Source organism: Oreochromis aureus, linkage group 2 (genome assembly GCF_013358895.1).
Source record: "Oreochromis aureus strain Israel breed Guangdong linkage group 2, ZZ_aureus, whole genome shotgun sequence".
In the NCBI taxonomy this organism is placed as follows: Eukaryota; Metazoa; Chordata; class Actinopteri; order Cichliformes; family Cichlidae; genus Oreochromis; species Oreochromis aureus.
In genome coordinates, this window is record NC_052943.1 from 24,365,189 (window position 1) to 24,385,407 (window position 20,219).

Consider the following 20,219-nt stretch of genomic DNA (forward strand, 5'->3'; position numbering starts at 1 on the left):
TTTTTAAATTGACAAAACAAATGAACAAGATTTTGGCTACAGAGAACATATCATAATGATCAAATCATTGTTGTGTTCTTTTGATTTGTTCATATTATGAAAAATACATAAAAAATTATGCCTGTATCTTCTAGTGACTTGATATGGGCTCTAATGATGAAGCCCACTAACAAGAGCCTCTGTGAAAACATTAGAAAACATTATAAATCAAAGCACCCTTTTTGTTTACCGACCAATTTGCCATCCGCATCTATTGATTTCAGCCAGAATGCCGAATCTTTGTCTTCCAGCTCTGTAGTGCAGCATCATCCTTCAGAGCCCAGACAGTGGCCTTCTGGGAACAGGAAGTGAATCAGAGTCTGCAGTGGACAGACTGACTCTGATGGCTCCCATCTGGCTGTTCTTTAAGGATTCCATCCAATCAAATTAGCTTTGATTGATCAACAAGTGCTGCCATTGGATGGTAGTCATGGCAATATAAATCACCCTCTCCCATCAATACGGATGGCTTCATCGAAGATGAGCAGTGGTGACAAAGTGTGCATGAATTTCGAGGAAGTTGACTTCCTCTTGTACAGTTTAGTAAATTTGAGGTTGCTGCTGGAGAGAAGAGAGATGATGGTATCAGGATCTTGCTGTTCAAAGATGGATGTGATTCAACATGAACTCTGGATTTACGCATGAAAGACTCGTCACAGTTATCTTATAAAATGATTTTCTAGCATGCAAATGAATGCGCTAATCATTACTTATTAACTGATTATAAAATATCAAATACCATGCACTTACCAAGATGCACGTACAAAAAACACAGCTATACATTTTGTTTGGGAAGAAACAAAGGTTTGTTTAATTTAGCATCCATCTGGTATTCAACAATTAATTCACTAACAACTTTTTTTATGAGGAAACGCTGCCAAATAGAGCTTCACAAATTGGATGTGGGACTCAATACCATTAAAATATTCAAAGTAATGCACAAACAGCAGTTGGAGTAGTAAGTGCTAGACTGAAACATGTCAAATCAACAAAAAACAAACAAGCAAATCATTTAAAATGGTGCCATGGTTAATTAAAATAGATTTTATTCACTTCTTCTCTCAATATCTTATCAATAAGCTGTAGCCAAATGCTCTAAACAAAGACAGTTTAACTTATCAGTCACGATTGTACTGTACTGTTCTACTACCTATTATGAAGCACAAGCAGTATATTATGTGGTGCAGATGCTGAATCTGCAGAATGCATCTCCATTGGTGAGTTTCTTGTTGTTTCACCTTTTAAAGCCACTGAAAACAGTGACTTCAAATTTGGGCCTGGCAATTTTGTGCTAGCCATGCCAGTGCCAGCTTTTCGCCACTGTGTATCAATGGAAAAGCATGGAACAAATATTTGGGTACTGGAACTGCTTTAGTGGAAAATAGATAGGGTGGTTATCTAATCTAAATCTAAAGTGAACTGAAGTTAAGTAACTTCTAGTGAAGAAGTAGCTCACAGCAGGAAAATGAGTGATGGAGGGGATGACAATGGAAAATAAATTAGAGCGCTAATTAACTAAAGTGATATGATCCTACTCCTTATTTATCATAATAGATTTTCATGTATTGAGAATTATAAAACTGCTATATCATGATACCATCTTTATTATGGGTGATACTAATGGGAGCTACTGTAATGTCCACCCCGTGTGGTAAACTTCTTCAACTAAGTAATTATAAAAAAATGTGGAAATAAACAACTAAGCACCGCTTCTTCAATATTTCTGCTGTTATGTTTAGCTTTCTTTGCATATAGGTTTAGATCTATTTGTTTTATTATTATTTCTAAGCTTTTGTTTTAAAACTTCAAAACAAAAAAGGAATTTGTAAAATTAAAACTATATAGTACCTCATCTCAGTGGTAAAAGTGGAGAGAAACTTGCTTAGAAACACCAGCCATGGTAGATTTAGACTGTTTTACTTTGCAGTAATAAACTTTCAGATGCAAAACAGTTGAATTTGATGTCCAGAAGAGGCCCTAAATGCTGCTTGTGTATGAATGAATTGTAAAGTAGCCATATTAGTTTAACCTACATGACTGTGGGGGTATATGGTGTTCATTAGTTGTTAATAGGGGTAGACTGAAGCTGTTCAGATTTCAGTCAAACACACATGCACACTAAAACTACCTCAAATCATCTGTATGATCAGGTGATGGCTGTAAATAAGCTTAAATAAATGGTTATTTAATCTGTCTTACAAAATGTTTGTGAGCAACACTGAAGTTTTGTTACAGCAGTAACACTATAAGCACCCTGACAGCTTGTGATATTGATAAGTTCATTAACATTAGTGACCTCAGATGTACAAGAAACAATAGATTTCAGAAGACCTGTTTTTGTGCATGCAGGGTTATTGTCTCTTATTGGGACTCTTTTGACTATATGGAAATAATAATTCATATGAGCTGCCTGGTGGTTTATGCAGATGGAGTCTGGGGGCAAAATAAAGAGTCTAATGTACAAATGGGGCCACGTGTTTAGTCTCAGCGCATCAAAAGAATATGAAATTGAGAACGGGGCACGAGGCTAAACAAATGAGCAGCTTTAGAAATTGATAGCAGGTGTTTACATGCGGCATTTTTGCATATTGTAATGTCGAAGCAGGGGTGTGTAATAAACATTACAAAGCGTTGTATAGTCTAATAATCAATATAACTCACAATGACCTTGACGTTTTATGATGGATTGGGAGACACGGCCTACTGTAATTGCTGCCCAGCCCTCCCTCCCTCTTTCCTTCCTTTCACCCTGCCGCCTCCGCTCCTTCTCTCTTCCCTTTTTTGACATTAAAAACCGCTCCATCATCCTCGATGCGCCGCCTTGTCGCCTGCCGCTCAGATGACCATTAATCGCTTAATTCCAGTAAACCTACGTGCGCACAAAAGGCCCCTGTCTGCTGCTTAATGCATGTGTGATTAAGCTTTTAGGCCGACCACACGGCATTATTAGCCAGCAGGTCCTTGTATAGAGAGCCAAATGCCTTCAGGGGGCCCGAGGGTGGTGTAGGATAGAGGAGGGGTGGGTGCGGAGGGTGAGAGGGGAGGCAAGTTAATGACACTGACCCTCACTTCCCCAACAGCTATTCAATTCAACAATAATAACGGGTCACGCAGCTGATTTATGAGGCTCAGGCTAATAATTGTCAATTGCTAATGCGGGGGTTGGAAGGGGGTTAATGCCAGTAGACTATGCTAAATAAAATATGCTTTGACCCCACTGGGGGGGAGGGAGGGAGGGGGAGCAGGAGGCCAGAAAAAAAATGACAGATGATTTTTCAGATTGCCCCCCTCCCCAAAAAAGCTTGTTGCAGTTTAACTGAGTCTAAATCACTACGTTGGTTCGGCGTCTGTGACTTAAAACATTTATCTGGGACCATCTAAGCCTGACTCCGGCCTGCATACCCCATCCGTCCGCCTGCATGGCTGCAATAAATTAATAACAACCAAACAATGTGTCGTGGAGAGGCGGATTCAATTACGAAGTTTATTTACAGGGAAAATCTCATGAAGGCCATTGACCAACGTTAAACAGCGCGGGATGAAACGATGACAAGAGCTCCGATAAGAATTTAATTCCATCTCATTTCAGACGATTTTATGAATCAAATTCTTGAACACTGGCAAGAGATTTAATGATCACATCTTTGCGAAATCTTATTTCAGGACCGGTCGATGGCATTTCTCTGCGTTAATGTCGACTTAGAGGTTGGAGTAATTTAGTAATTGATTCCTTGCCTGGCTCTCGCCCGTGCCAAGGCCGCGTTTGAGGGTAATATGTTTCCTAATCTTATCCACTGGAATAAGATTTTTATGTTAATCCACTGGCTGGTCTCTTGGTCACTTGGGAAGAGCAGATAAAGGCTCAGAGGGGCCAGAGAGGCCAGAGGAGACGAGCTGTGCTCTGCTGGAGCTGGCTGCAGCATCTGGAAGACAGTTAACATAAAGTAAGATGGAAAAATTACACACAACACAACCTGTAGTCCACGAAATCAAAACAGTTACATTCACAATTTATTACGTGATCATTATAAACCCATAAAGGCGAGATGAAATGGCGCTAAGTTGATTTTTTCCCCCCTCCCTTCCTCTCCTTTACTGTATCTGACGATCACCGTGACCTCTGGTGATTTTATTTCATAGCTTTTAACAAGCTGTAAAGGCACATAATATTTTCCCCATAAAAATACAAAATACACAAACAACAACACGGGACTGAGCGTGCTCGCAGCAGGCTGCATCCCTGGCGTCTTTTGTGCTGGCTGAACGCTTTTTTCTGCAGACATGGAGAAAGACACCAGCTTCTAATTTAATTTTGCCTCTTCCCCAGATGTCACTTTCCATCTGTGCGCTTGGAAACGCGATGCGCCTTTTACGCACCAGCCTGGAACACCTTAAAGTCTGATGTTTGATTCCCCCACCCCACCCCAACCGTCCTTTTGAGTTAACATATTTTGCGATGTTCAGTTTTACATGGTGAAAACGAAGTACACCTAGACAAAATATCTAACATGAATGTGATTTATTACAGAATATTATAATTGCCGACCATTAATAATAACACGAATTATTAGTGTAAAGATGTAGCAAAGCCCCCTTTCTCATCTTGTAATCGTTTTTCTCAGATATTTTTCACGCATTTTGCAACTAGAGCGAGACCTTCTATCCATCCCGTCAAATTGAGACATCAGACTAAATTGCCATGAGAGATCGTCCCCAAAATGAATTTTTTATCTGCTCCAGAGCCCCTCCCCTGCAACACGCGGCCTTATTAATAACCGTTTTGATAAGCGTAGGATTTCCTCGGGCGGAGGAGTGAGACATTGTAGGTGAAATGTGACAGCGGGACCCTCCCATCTTTCTCTCTCTCTCTCTTTATCCTCCTCTGTTACTTTGCCTTTTCAGGGGAGTGGATCCATCCAATCCATCCAGAGACAATGGCATTTTGTTCCTCTTTTTGTCCCTCCTGTCGACCCGCATTCCTATATTGCTGAGCAACGATAGTGTGCACTAAATGGAGAGGAGTTCCTCCCATATCCCTGCTATTGTCCGGCACTTGCCAAGGGAATTTAAGGTCTTGCACACATCGCGTTTTCCTGATTTATTTAAGTGAATACATATGGTTGAGGCCTTTTATTTGCACCGTAATTACGAATTAAAGGACAATTATGTTAGTGTAAATCACTGTTTCTTCCTCACTGACTGTGTTTGGAAAAGGTGCTTTGTATGGAGAGTGTTTCAACCTGCAGCCAACAGACCCTGTGCATCCACATAAAGGTGATTGCACCTTTTGCATCTTGCAAAATCTTTAAAAAGTCACTGAAGTCAGCTCACATTGCAGATTTTCCCCTTTCAGATTTTATATTCTCACATCAAAACAAAATCAAACTGCGGCTTTGGGTGCCAGCCGAACCAGCTGAAAGAATTAAAAGATGTTGAAACTATAAAAAAGGAGGCGTTTCAATAGCTGGTCTATGGCGGAGGGACTATAGACCACAAGAATAAAGAGCAGCTTCAGTGAAAGAAACCGATGGCTAAAAGCTATAATTGTATTTGCCTCGGCGAAATATCAGAAAAGACTTCTCGTTTCTTTGAGCGTTATTAGATTAATTCCCAGAGATGGTTTCTTTTCTCGCTGCCAGACGCGTGGAGGGAGGACGGTGAACCATTTGGCTCTTTGGTTTCAATAATCAAATTAACCATTTGGTACAACTTTTGGGTCCCAGCTCGTGTGTAGAAAGAGAAAATAAAAAAAGAAAACATTTACATAATAGGGACCGGGTTGTGTCAAGAAAGAATTAACTTTTTTCTGTTCTCATTGATCCCTGGGAAGACAATGTACACACGGAAGAAAAGGGAGAAACACACTGCAACACGTCAGCAATTGTGGAGAAAAATAATTGATGGCAGAATGCAAGCAGGTTTTCTATTTTTTTATTTAGCGGGAGCTGCACCTTGTTGTGTTCGGTGCCACATTCAGCTTCATATTCTCCTCTGTTTCAGTTTAAATAACAAAGCAAGTCAATATTTTCACTAAAAGGCAACAATTTTAAAAAAAAATCGTATATTTTATGTCATGGAGGTATAAATGGTGCACAGTCTACAGGAATATATAGATATAGGTCATTTATTTTAATTTAGTTTATTTAGCTATGCAGCTATTTAGAATATGAAATCTTTATGAGTGTCTTCAGATATTGACCTGCTAGCATTTTTCCAGTAAACCTCTACATTGTTTTTATATCAGCCTATAAAATTATTGTATATAAAACTCAATATTATGACAAAATCAAATATCTCCGAGGTACTACAGTTACAAGAGTCCATAAAAATCTTATGATGATGTTTTATAGGTTTTAAGACAAAATTTTGTAATATGTAATGTCCAAGCTGATAGCCTCAAGATAATAATAATAATAATAATAGAAAATACTAATATACTCTATTGATCATTTTATCCTCAGATTATTATAGGAATATTATTGTAACACTTCGATGTAGGGCCACTACTCATATCAATCACCCAAGCATGAACAGAATAATAAATTCAATAATCAAACACTTATGTGCTAAATTTAATAAATGCACCGTAATTGCTTTTTCTTCTTTTTGTGTTTCGATCATTTGAAAGGGAAAGCTGGCTGCTTCAACAGAGGACTTGAACTCGGTCCAGTGGAAAAAAAAGAAGAAGAAGAAACACATCGAGAGTGTAAGCGCCATACAAAATGGTTCACCTTATTACACAAACCAAATTAACCACTCAGCCAATATTGTGAGCCTAAGAGGTCCGATGACTGCCTCGCCAGTTCGTTACTTTCATTAGAAAGATGTTATTTGCCAAATAAACGGAATAATGAAAGTAATAAAGACAATTACAAACTCATTTGAATCATAAAAATACACCCGGAAGTTTCGGGGAGATTATACTGCAGCTGAGCAGGAAAAGATTTGGAAAAATGTTGGCAGAAAAGGCAAAATTTAGTATGAAATCGAAGCCGGAAAATACCTTTATTACCGCACATAAATTCCAACACGTTGGGCTTTGAGTCCATAGAGACAATTTCTACCTTTCTTTCTACCTCCCTCCTTAATAACAGCAACAAAGTCGTGAACCACAAATGATACTTAAAATCGAGCTATGTCTAAGAGTTTCGTGTTAAATAAAACCCGAAGAAATCCAGACAGGCGATACTGCGTGTAGGTAGCACACATTCAGTTTAAAAATCATCCACTGATATAAAATCATTCACATGAATGCATATTTCGGGGTTTTTTTTCTTCTCTAAAGCTGATACAAACAAGTAATTAAACAAATTAAACCAGGTGCTTTTGAAACAAATTGTTTAGCCCCAATAAAAATATAGATGGTTATAAGAGATAAAAGCCGACACGTTTGGCTTCACTGCAGAAGACCAGAGTCAGGATCAGTGAAAATAGTCGGAGCAGACGGGCAGAAAGAAGAGGTAGAGGGGGAATACTATGTGAAATCCTGCCCAAGGTATACGGTCGCTTAAAAGGCTTAAAAGCTTGGAGAAAATTGGATCAGGGAGAATCGTCACCCAACTTTCATTATTTCCAAGTGGTGTGATTGAATTAAAGGGCAAGATGGTGGTTGGAGAGGAGTGGGGTGGATGGGTAGAGGGGTGGGCGGCGGCGGCGGTGGTGGAGGAGGGGTGCGTAATGGCGAGGTATTAAATTCTAATTAGAGATGCAGGGGATCAATGATAGGGAGGTTGGACAGCCCGGGCCCCCAGTGCCAGCCCAATAGACTGATGAGTTATTGTCATGTAAAAAAGCGCTAGCAATAAGACCAAACGCTTTGCTATTGTCCAAGCGGAAAGAGCCAAGTTTATTATGAGGACTATATGCTCTAGAGACCTCGGGCTAGGCGGCTCTTAGGGGGCTTTTCATAAAACAGGGCTAGGTTCCTATAAAGGAGGCCAGTTTTGGAGCAGGCGCTGAGCAGTGAACATCTACCCACCGTCCAGCCTTTTTTTCCAACCAGTTCAAACCAAACAAGTCATCTTTCCCCCCAAACTCAGACCGCGCGTCCTCCTCATTTTTGTTTTTATTATTTTTTTCTTTCAAACCCATTTTTTGGGTGCTTTTGTTTGACATTTTTTCCAGGGAAGTGCAGCTTTCTAACTCTACCGAGCCTTCTCAAATGTATAAAATGGAGTATTCTTACCTAAATTCCTCTGCCTACGAGTCATGTATGGCCGGGATGGACACTTCGAGCTTGGCATCGGCCTATGCGGACTTCAGTTCGTGCAGTCAAGCCAGTGGGTTTCAGTACAATCCCATCAGGACCACTTTTGGGGCCACCTCCGGCTGTCCGTCTCTCACGCCGGGGTCCTGCAGTCTGGGGACCCTGCGGGACCACCAGAGCAGCCCGTACGCCGCAGGTAAGCAGCGGCTCCAGAGCCTCAACCCGGTGTATTATAGGACGCCTTGATTGCATTTGAAAATGGAAATGTGTTTAGTATTTACCAAACGAAATTTGCTTACACAAATGAAAGAATTTATCACGTTAGAAGCGATTGCAGGCAAGCGGTAATTCGGTTACGGGGTTATACTATCCCAGTCACACCCAAAACCGCCAACAGAATTATCTTAAGCTGCCAAAATGATAGGCATAATTTATTTACTTTGCGATGAGACATAAAGCTTCGAAAATAATTAGATAACCAAAGACTAAAGCTCATTATTGACACCGAATTGGAGTTACAGTAGCAACAAGCGGGGCGGATGGGAACATTATGACAAGTTTTCAAACTTGAGCCTCAATCTGAGGAGAACAATTAGTTTAACATTACAATTAACCCCATCACAGGTCTGCAACGTTATCAGTTCTGAACTAATTCAAAGGTAATCAAAGGCATAATACAATTGGAAGCTTTAGCCCAGCGTCCTTAACCGGATTTTATACAAAATATTGAATTTGAATTTACTTCCATTTGACAACATCACATTTACACACCCTCATATCTCCCTATTACTGCACCGATAAGACCACTGCACGTGTAACCATGACATTTCATTTACAGTTCCATACAAACTCTTCACGGATCACGGCGGACTGAACGAGAAGAGAAAGCAGAGGCGCATCCGGACCACTTTCACCAGCGCACAGCTGAAGGAGCTGGAGCGGGTTTTTGCTGAAACACACTACCCGGATATCTACACTAGAGAGGAGCTGGCACTCAAAATCGATCTGACTGAAGCCAGAGTGCAGGTACATAACCACTGGCTCCCTTTACTCACAGTTACGCACTGGTGGATGCAAATGAGAAATATTTCAAAATACTGGGTCTAATCAATCATTATCACTAGATTTTAAGTAAAAGTTGAACTGCTTTCACAATGTGAAGTACTGAGTACTACTGCTGTGTACACATTGGCAAAATAGACAACGCCTTTCTTTAGAGGCTTTCAGATATTAAAACGTCTTTATATGACTAAACTTATTTAGAGAACCAACTTTTCTGTCGCGCTTTGTTTTGTCAGTCTTCTAGAAATTTAAGTCACGATCGCTTAACGTTTCTACTTCCACCTTTTCACAACTAAACAGGTATGGTTCCAAAACCGACGTGCCAAATTCCGCAAGCAGGAGCGGGCTGCAGCAGCGGCTGCAGCTGCTGCCAAGTCCAGTTCTGGAAAGAAGTCCGATTCGAGAGATGAAGACAGCAAAGAGACCAAAACCACCGACCCTGACAGCACAGGAGGACCGGGCCCGAACCCCGTGCCCACCTCCAACTGCGGCGGACCGAGTCCTACTGCAGGCCAAGTCAACACCACCGGGAACGGACAAGCGGACCAAGTGAAGACCTCCGTGTCCACCGGCATGGGAGTGACAGCACCAAGCCAAGGCTGGGCCACCGCACCGGGGACCATCACCTCTATCCCGGACTCATTGGGCGGGCCCTTCGCCAGCGTACTGTCGTCTTTGCAAAGACAGAACGGAGCCAAAGCTACGTTAGTAAAGACCAGCATGTTCTAATGAAGCTTCACATCGGGAAAAGAGAAGCAGAACAGGGGAAGAGAGATACGTTTCCTCCTTCTCTGGAGACTGAAAAGCAATCGCCCAAGACTGACTTAAGGACAACAAAAAGCAGTTAGGAAAAAAAAAGATTACTACTGTTCTTTTAATTTTACGCCTTGCGTCGTTTCTTGTGGCCAGTTGGCAGTTTGCGGCAAACATATCCATCTTGACAAGTCAGATCGTCTTATAATTAAAAAAAAGAAAAGAAAAAGTTATTTTCTTCAAACAAGTGCAAGTTGTGTAAAATCTTTTCAAGCATGTCTCGGGACGAAATACACTGAGAAATAAGACAGAAAAGGTCTTTTTTTCTACGTTCACCAATGTTATCTAAACATCCATTATTCATGCATTAATTAAAAACACATTAAGCTTGAAATAAATACTTAAAATCGGATCAATTGACTTGTTAAGATGAATATTTTTTGTTCAGATTTGGAGCATAAACAAACGTCGCCGCGCTGGAAACGCGTAGTGCCATCAGTGAGCAAAGGAGCCTCGTTTAGTCACATTAAATGTCAGTGTTCATCAGATGCTTTGTTTCGTTCAGAGACGTTGAATCTCCACGACTGAGGATGCTTTCCACAAACATATGGTATGAACCAATATCCAACAAGACGCTGACGCATTTTGCTGTTTTGTTCTCTGCAGACACAACCTGCTGTGTGGAAGTGGCCTCTTACAGCTGTGTTTTGGTTTCTAAGGCTGCTGAGAGTTTAGTTTCTTTAAATTATCGATATAAACACAATTATTTCCTCAAGAAAAAAGGCACAAACTTACTGCAATGTTCACCTCTGACAGGAAATCTGTATGTTTTGTGTGTCTTTCTACGGCAATGTTTTTGTGGCTCAAAATTGTATAGTGTTAATACGTATTATTGTCTCCTATAGTTGAACCATAGGCCATACTCCCTCGTAGATCGATCATACAAGTCTTTTTGATGTTTTACAAAATTCCCTCGGAAGAATTTATTTTGGGTAAAAAAGGGGAATGGATGCAAACATTGTATTTATTTCTATATAATTTGCATGTTGTCTCTTTGTCTGATTTTACAATGATTTCCCTCCCATTTTGTGAGCATTATGTAACATGTTTTGTCCAGGATCTGAAAGTTATTTATATGTAGGTAATGAATGCTTATATTTAAGAAGGAAATATTTCTACATGTGCACATAGTTTTCCAGGTGTACCATTGAAATGATTGTTGATGATAAAAAAAAAATAATAGTCCATATTGTTTTTGTCATGTTTTTCTTTGGGAAAGAAATCGTGGAAATTATTGGTTATTATTCTTTTTGTAGTATACGATTCTTGAACAATTTTGAAAAACCATATTTTGTCTCGGGGGTTTGAAAAGGGCGATGATTTCAGCACCACGGACAGCACCGCGACGTTTCAGAATTCGTTCTTTCCGATTGACTTTTGGGGAAAAAACAAGAATGGGGGAAAGTAATCCGGCCTTTAGTTTGATTTGTGAAATCAGGATGTTTCTTTAAAACAAACAAACAAACAAACAAACAAACAAAAAAACCCCAGAATCTTTCTACAAGAAACTAACTCTTATTTGAAGGCAATGTTTAAATTCGGGGGAAATATTGTATACGAACTTGAAATTAGACTACACTAAAAGACAAAAATTAATTATTTTTTAAGAAATGAAACTCAAATCAGGTTTATTTTTAAGATGGTAAATAAGGAGTTAAACAAACTGGCTGACACTTTTTCTTCTATTAAAAAAAAATCCGTCGAGTCCAGTTTTCTGACTCAAGGCACAATTTGAGATTAATTGCTACCAGATTTTAGGTGAGATCAAAAATAATACAGAGATCCGTTTGTTGAACACAGAATTCGTTTCATGTATAAGCCAGAGACTCCATCGAGGTAAATGTTTTAATTTAGACTCAATCTTTATGAAGTCAAACATAAAAAGGCACTCTAATCAAAAAATCAGGACCTTAATAGGCACATCTTTGAATTTAAGGCCAAATAAATGTTCGGAGTCGTTATTCTCGGTTTATTCTGACCCAACTTCAGTATTATTTTAGTATCAGCTGAAAACATCATTAGGCTACAGACGGTTGTTTTGTGTTTTATCAGTAGAAATTTATGGTGCTGTCATAAAAACGCACATGGAAAAAAAAAGAGATTTCTACTCTCACTGGGCTATGATATTATTTGATAGTTCATCAATAGGAAGCCACATTTTGAACATTTTAAACAATTTCTATGTAAATCTTTAAATAACACTCGAAAATTGGTTACGGTCAGCCTTTTTGTTCTTGGAGTCACACGACACATAAAAAGGACAAAAATAAAATAAAATAATAATAATACGCTGTGATTACAGGTGAAATGACTGAGCATAATATTTGTCCGTTTATTCATGATTCCAAACCTGAGGAGTTTCGCTTTGTGACACTTTTAACAAACTTGCATCTTACTAAATGTAAATTTTTAAAGCATTTATTTACTTTTCTTCTGTATTTTTATTGCAAAAAGACCAGACAGAAGCAGGGCGTTAATGTATAACATTTTATTTATAAACATACAGTATGCTATAAATGCAAACGCATTTAAACATCAAATTAATCTATATTTCGCATAGTGCTCAGGTGAATATTACAATAAATACAGAACAGACGTAAAAGGTTCCATTCCCCAACTATCCTGCGATAAGAAGACCGTCTGAATATAGAGCTCCGTCTCAAAGATCCCGCTATAAGAGACTCGGCTTGAGAATTATTCGTTAACTAAATGAAGAAAAAAAAAATACACAATCATAACAGAAGTTTAAAAATACTGTAGATCAAAGAGATGACCCCGGAGGGGAAGCTTGGCTATAGGACACAGTTCAGGAGGAGAAAAAGGAGGCTGTTTGCTAGTTTGCTTTCATACAGCAAATCATTTGGTTTTAGGCTTAAACGTGCACTTTTTTTCATTACATCCACAACACATAACAGGAAGAGCTCTTCTCATACACCTTAAAAAAGAAGCAAGTGACTGAAAATGTGCAGCCAGCGCCACAAATCTTTAGTTTTCATCCAACCAAATATTGCACAGGTGCAGTTGCTGCTGGTATATGTTTATAGTATTTTTGCTCTTTACCTAGTAATAACGTGTATTAATGATTTTTTTTTTTTTAATTTTCAATGTATAAATGAATTCTATCATTGAGCCATTATCAAAATTACCTCAATTAAAAGCATAGAGAAGTCTATATCACTCTAGAATAAAACATTCAAATTAAATGAAATTTTCCCCTGCAGTATACATACTCTGTCTTTTACCAAGTAGACATCACACGCTTTATTTCATTTTATTCCAGTCTTTGCATTTTTTATAGCACTGCAAACCACAGAGGAAGGGAGGTGGGGGAATTATGAAATCAAATTTGAGTGAAAATAAACAGTACTTATCAACTAAAATAAAGTGTGATGTGAGGGAGGGCTGCAGCCTTCTTGTCTGCAGTTTAAAATTTGGCCAGATCCCTCCAAAAAATAAAATAAAAACAACATAAAATAAAGGAGAAATAAAACACCACCATACAGCTGGTGTTTTTTCCTGCATCACCTTGCTTTCCTAAGGCACATTGAAGTCTTGACTTTCCAAGCTGATAGATTGGAAGAGGAACAACCTGCTGTGACCCAAAAGCACAAAACCAGCTTTTAAGTCCTGTTATTGCCCTAATGATGAACCTACATCCATACTATGTCTTTATACTCGAAGCTAATTTTATTCTGTACAGAAAAAGAGACATTGGAGGTCACTGCAAGGGCCAAAGGATAAAAAAATAGTGGCTTGCTCTATATTGTATTTGAGTCTAAATAGTCACCTTTATTGCACTTTCTATATCTGTTTGCTTTAATTTATCACTTAATTGAAGGAGGATATATTTATTAATGTGTTTCGGATTAAACCTAGGGTCTCTGTCTGCCTAGCTGCCTTACCACATAACCTATATTCTTTCCAGTTTTTGGATGCTTATCCCTCCAAATTAAGAAAATCTCTCTTAAATGATAAAAAGTGATATAATATACTGGCAATAATTCACATTTTGAACACCTTGTTTGCTTTTTGTGTGTTGATTCAGACAGTACAGGGCATCAACATAGTCTACCTGTGTTTGAAGCATCTGCAGATGTGTTTTCTTTTCAACATGGCTGCCGCCTCAGAGCAGTCTTTTTTTTCTCGCTGCTGCGTGATGAAACACAGTCTGTGGTGGCATGAGGACCAATCAAATCCAGATTTCACTCATGCATCAGATGACACACATATGAAGATTTTTTTTTCCACATTTGGGCCACATGATGAATCTTGAATGGTTATCGAACTGCAGAGGATGCAAAGATTCTGACACGCTGCGAAGGACGTGATTTGCAGATAATCAGGTTAAAACAGGGATGGGGGGGTTCTTCCTTTGAACCTTGTGTTTGTCAGTCGAGCGTCACAATGTGGTTGGCTGTCCGGCAGCTTGATAGGAAAGGAAAAGAGGGGAAAGAGAATCAAATTGACAATTTTTATAAACCACAATTGTTTTTCTGGGACTTAATGTTCAAGGACATGGAGCTTTAATGAAAGAAGACCTTCTTAATTTGAGATAAAGACTCAGGAGTCTTCTGATAGAGGCTCTGATTTGATTTTGCGGTTTACTGATCCCCGAATGATAACGACTGTTGAGAGGTTACTGAAACACGAGCTGTGTTGTTTTAAAAAGTTTTGCTGTTGTGCAGTAAAGGTGAAAGGGACAGAAAGTTACTGTCTTTCTCTTCTGAGTGCAACACCCCCATTTCCTCCTTCTGCCCGTTTCAGCTTCACTGCATCTGGCGCACTTATATTAAGCTGCGCTGGTGAGGATTTTCATATTAAATACACTTGTCCTATCAGCCTCACAGTTAGGCTGCAATAAAGAGTCTAAGTTTTGAAACACACTGAAAAGTTTTAGCAGAAAATAGTGTCAAGTTTACTTTGAAAACAATAAATCAAAATAAATTTGGTTTGTTTTTCTACCTGGTTCATGAGAGCCGTATTTACTGCTGCTGCTCACATTATTAAAATCTGCATTTATTCATCATTGAAAATAAGACATATGGCCAACATTAGCAAACAATAAGGCAGAAGAATACCTTCCCTTTTTTTTCTAATTTTATACAAAGATTAAACTTTCTGTTTTGTGAGGGTGATGTAAACAGAGAGTTATTTATTTCTGGTTATTTTTAGTTATTTATGGTGGTTTATTTCTTCTGTACACCCTGACCACAGATGTAAACATTCCTTGGGAATGTTCCATTCTCCCAGGGATACATAGATATAATGTAGGGGGAGACAGTGGAGGAAGACACAGGAGAGGGTTCAGCAGGACTCACAGCGGGAGCGGATGTAGCACTGGTGGCAGTTGAGGAGGCCGTTTCTTATTCGGACATCCGTCCCTGTGGTTGTGTCACCTAACTGTCCTTTACACACTCCACACTGAAGAGAGAGACAGAAGGAAATTGCAAATGTTATTACCAACTGTTGTATCTTAAAGGAGAAGCCTGGTGTTCCCCTAAGTGTTTCTAAGAGTCAACAAATCCCATGAAAGACTTCATTAAATCTGTTTGGCTTTCAAACCCTTTCTTTGGTACTGAGCCTCAAACCAATTATTTCTACTAAAGGTGGACACTTTTAAAGACAGATCACATACAGATGGGTGATTGATTATTATTAAATCCTTTATTTATACAGGCTGTCCTTTTCCAAGTTCAGGCTGAATACTGGATACAACTAATTTTAAAATGTCCTGTGACCTGTCATTGTAAGTGCTGTACATACATGTAATCAAAGAGCAGAGGTAACCAGGCAGTGTTTGAAGCAAAGCCTTGTAGAGCCTCATCGATTCAACTGACACTCTTACACGTGTTTGATGATTTAAAAATCGTTTGCACTTGACCTGACCTGAAATATTTGTAGACTATTGTCTGAAGTAAAAAATGAACAAAAACAACAATAATTTAACCACTCTTATCTTTTAACACTGCTGTTCATTTTATCTAATCTAATCTGGATAATACACAAAACAGAGAATGACAAACAAGAGCACTCTCTCTTTCATCAACCTTAAAACAGTGGATGTGGAAATAGAGGCTGAGGGTCTCTATGATCATGGCGGCCCCTTTCCCTAATGGCTGACCACAGCTGGAACATAGCTTCTTCCCACTGACAGACCTATAGGAGAGAGAGAGAAGTAGGAAGATGAATAGAAGGAAAATCACCAATATTAAACACTCATCTGTTTAATTATCACCAGTTAAGCTACTTTGACAATAAAAAAGGAACCAGTTAATAACCAGTTTATTTTTTAATGTTGTTTTCATTCTGGAAAATTAGAAAAGACAGAAAGAAATAATAATTCTCAAAGCATAAATATCCTCATCAGAAGACCAGATTCTATCTTTATTTCAATCAAAGGGTGAAGAAAGTGTGGTAGTGAAGTATATTCCACTCTTATGTTTTGTGGTGCTCTTTTTGACCCCTGCTAACTTGTGAGTCTGTATATTTAAAATATTGAAAATTCAACGACTAGTATGCTGACTTAGCTCCTGGGGAAAAGCTAATATTTCAGGGGTTTTGGTGTAGCCAAGAGATCCAGACTCTCTGTTCCTTCTATCAGTCACTGTCTTTGAATGGAAACACATTTGAAAAAATAACATCATCATCAGACAGTAGATGTGTTTTCAGCAAATGCATCCCCTCTTTTGATCTCTACAAGGACTGCTCACCTGTGTGTAACTTAAGCCTGCTCAAACACGATTTGCCAATAAAACTGCAAACAGAAACCAGAAAGCCAGAAGTCTTATTCATTCCCTATAGATTCTGCAGGCAGTTATCTGTGGCAGAGATTCATGTACGTGCTGTCTTGTGCTTTCACTGATGTTCAGCAGAGACTGTTTGCTGACATCATGGTATACATGTATTCTTTTGGTCTCCTCTGCGTGCTGTTAATTGCATTTTAAAAACATGTTAACTGAAAGAAAAACTAATTTCTTAAAGCTGGATAATGGATCATTTGGTGCAGTTTATGTGAATGTGTTCATTGCACGACGATGAAACATAAAAAACAAAACTACATAAAATTAATGAATAAACTGCTACTTCTCCTCGACTCCACCATTCTTTGGTTCTATTCAAATTCCATACAGGTTAGAGGGTAAATGCTGCTGGTACATGTTATGAGCTGGGTGGAGAAATGCAAGCAGCAAAGCAGAAAATGACAATGCAGAAATGAATCACAAGCTCCCTTTCCTCCATGTGGGCCATTTGTGATGCAATACCTGTTGGGTGCTGGAGGCAGTGCGTCAGAGGATGGTGGGCATGCTGCAGGGTTTTTTGATGAGCTGCGGCCCATGTTATTATCAATAGGGCCACTCCTGGAAATGGACAGCAACATGCAACATGACGATGACTCGCAGTTACAGCGACACTATTGGCTGTCAGAGTCAGACACAAGCCAATCCAAGACAGAACAACAGTCAGATCTGCTCAGTGATGTTTGGATAGATCAAGCATTACTTCATCCATTAAAATGTATTGTTATGTGTTACTATAGTATATGATTCTCCTGATAAGGTTTATAACACTTCGGTCATGGCAAACAATAACGCTGCTTCAAGTGCTGGAAGACTATGAAGCAAAATGCAGGTATAAGATGCCACCTGGTGGCCAAACAGCTTAACAGGAGCTTTTACTCCAACACAATAGAAACCTGCTGGTTTCTGGTGTGATTATTTAAAATATGCATTTATAACATAGATAATACATATATATATATATTTTAAAAAGCGGAAAATTTCATATTTTTTTTTTAAACTAAACACAATGGACATGAGAGAATAAAATAATGTTAAAGAATCACACTGCAGCATGAACACATGGTATATTTGGAGACTATATGTGTCAGGAAAAGAAACTGCATTAATGTGCATGCATGCTTCTAACCCACCTCTATTTAGAAGAGGAAAACAAATGGAAGTTATTAGTGAATAATATTCAGGAACTGTGGCAGAAGCTACACTGAAGCCTTGTTCTCTCTCACACACCTTCGTCCTCCTGGAGGTTTGCTGCCGTCTGCTGGGAGTTCTTGTTGTTTCTTGACTGGAGTTGAAGACTTGGCCAGCACTGGAGGAAGCTTTTGGCCATTCTGTAGGCTGTGACCAAATTTCTCCGCCTGACTGCTGCTCTGACTCATTGAGCTGATGACAGCAGAGGGAGAAATGTGTTGAAATGATTGGTCAACTGTCAAAAATACACAGAATTCAGACAAAGACACAAAACAAAATACTGTCATGGCCATAGGCTGCAGGATTTGTTTCATCACACAGAAACAGGCCGATCAGTCTCACTGATCTCATTTTATCATTTAGTAGTTCATCATTTTAACCTGAGAGCAGTTCTCTTCTAAGCTGATTTACCTTTACCTAAAGTATCAAAATCAAAAGTGGCTCTCAATTTAAAACTGAACCTTTTAACTCATCTGCAAAAAACAAAACAAAGAAAGCCCTCCTATGCATGACCAAATATAGAGCAGTATTTTAACATTTAAGCCTCATTAAGTGCTACTGTGGATTAAGAATTTATTATTTGAAAAACAATGGAACATTTACTCAATGGAGACACCTTAACTAACCTTCTGCCTGTTTTCATGCTGTCATCAGCGGTGCTGATGTCACTAGTCCGGTCATTTTCTCTCCGTTTCAGATCCACGCTCTCTGTGCTCTCCCTCTGTGTCAGCAAGTAAAAAACAGCAAATTGTTAGCTGAACAGCCTCAATGTCCTCTTAAGTGACTTTCAAAAATAACTTGAGCCAGTTAAAAGTAATGAATTTAGCAATAATCCCAATGAATAGACAGCAACTCATAAGGAACTGAACCTTCTAACAAGTATTGTCTGTTGTACTGATATGTCTTTAATTTAGAAAGCTCCACAGACTAATTAAATTACATAAGCTTGCAAACTTAGTGTGGTATGCATGATAGACTATCAGAGTTTTTTCTTAGCCTTTTCTACTTATTGCATATGCTATTAAAATCCAATGAAATGCTCTCTATGTGGTTGTGGCATGTTTACAGCCACATATGATCAAGCCCAAATTTAATAATGTAATTTTGTGCATGCATCATAATGTCATCATAATGTTAGCATTTGTAGAGCTACTCCAAAAGCAAATGAAAACACTTTATTAACAAAACAAAACAAAAAACATGTCACATGCAGGGGTTCTGGCCACTGTTCATATGAGGGTGAATTTATACAGTGCGACAGTACACAGCTCATATTATGATCAATGCGCTATTCACCGACTGCCTCTCCAGCAGTTCCTGTTTACGTTCCCAGTCAGCCAGAGAACGAACGATAGTGTCCTGAGGATCAGCTGAGATGGAGGAGAGTTCACCTCGACTGGGGGAGGGCAGGGCGGAAGAGTGGGGCGTCAGAGGCGTCACGGTTTCCTCCAGTATCCGACGCTCCTGTTGTAATATGAACATAGATTAATTTTAAACCATAAATTCACACACACATATTACAGTTCAGTTGATATTGTTAGGCAGAAAAACCCATCACAGGTGCTGTCAAGCAAAAAACACCCCCACACACCTCCTCGTGGTACTTCCTCTCCTCCTCTGCCACCTCCTTCTGTGCTTTCTCCCACTCCTCCTTCAGTTTCTCCTGCTCACGCTGGTACTTCTCCTGTTACCATGGCAACACAACACATGACATGCAGCACAGCAAAGAGGAAGACTAAACTGTCTGCAGTTGGAAAACAAAGACAATGCGCAGACATATCCGACATCAACAGAGTACTGAGAGACTTTTCCAACGACCAACCAAATGCTAAAAATTCTCTGCTTGTGATAATGTTTTAACTTGGTCCAAGAAGGCAGAGAGCTGCAATAACGGGCACACGCTACAAGATTTTCATGCAGAATACCCTCATTATGCACTTTAATTATATGAATGTTGATGTATAGACATATGTGAAGGGAAATTTCGCTTCCTATCCACTGTTATGCCTAAAAACGTGTTCAGATTTTATATCTGCTTGTTAGGAATAAAAAGCAAACAAAAGGAGACCAAAAGCAGGCAGTGCAGACAAAAGCAGAAAGCATATCATGCA

General features: G+C 39.1%; 2 protein-coding genes across 9 annotated transcripts in view; one reads left to right on the top strand and one right to left on the bottom strand.

Annotated features, from left to right (window-relative positions):
* The first annotated feature begins 7,997 nt into the window (after positions 1-7,997).
* On the top strand, positions 7,998-11,309 carry phox2bb (paired like homeobox 2Bb). Its single transcript, XM_031743000.2, has 3 exons — positions 7,998-8,441; positions 9,084-9,271; positions 9,608-11,309. The coding sequence occupies exons 1-3, from the start codon at positions 8,201-8,203 to the stop codon at positions 10,034-10,036; spliced, it is 858 nt and encodes a 285-aa protein (XP_031598860.1). The 5' UTR covers positions 7,998-8,200; the 3' UTR covers positions 10,037-11,309.
* A 1,284-nt stretch (positions 11,310-12,593) lies between these two features.
* Positions 12,594-20,219, bottom strand: part of LOC116322817 (LIM and calponin homology domains-containing protein 1) — a 91,746-nt gene continuing 84,120 nt past the window's right edge. For all 8 annotated transcript variants that reach the window (XM_039621197.1, XM_039621208.1, XM_039621213.1 and 5 more), the window contains 8 exons: positions 19,700-19,792; positions 19,405-19,572; positions 18,735-18,829; positions 18,148-18,300; positions 17,383-17,478; positions 16,168-16,276; positions 15,439-15,541; positions 12,594-14,545 (listed from right to left, as the gene is read on the bottom strand). In XM_039621197.1, coding sequence (XP_039477131.1) covers positions 14,520-14,545; positions 15,439-15,541; positions 16,168-16,276; positions 17,383-17,478; positions 18,148-18,300; positions 18,735-18,829; positions 19,405-19,572; positions 19,700-19,792 — 843 coding nt within the window. In that variant the 3' untranslated portion in view covers positions 12,594-14,519. The remainder of the gene's footprint in view (positions 14,546-15,438; positions 15,542-16,167; positions 16,277-17,382; positions 17,479-18,147; positions 18,301-18,734; positions 18,830-19,404; positions 19,573-19,699; positions 19,793-20,219) is intronic.

What these genes read in the sequence shown, in the direction of transcription:
- phox2bb (XM_031743000.2), top strand. Translation starts at nt 8,201, where the DNA reads ATGTATAAAATGGAGTATTCTTACCTAAATTCCTCTGCCTACGAGTCA. An exon ending in GAGCAGCCCGTACGCCGCAG is followed by an intron (nt 8,442 to 9,083) that starts GTAAGCAGCGGC and finishes TTTCATTTACAG; the next exon opens with TTCCATACAAACTCTTCACG. An exon ending in TGACTGAAGCCAGAGTGCAG is followed by an intron (nt 9,272 to 9,607) that starts GTACATAACCAC and finishes ACAACTAAACAG; the next exon opens with GTATGGTTCCAAAACCGACG.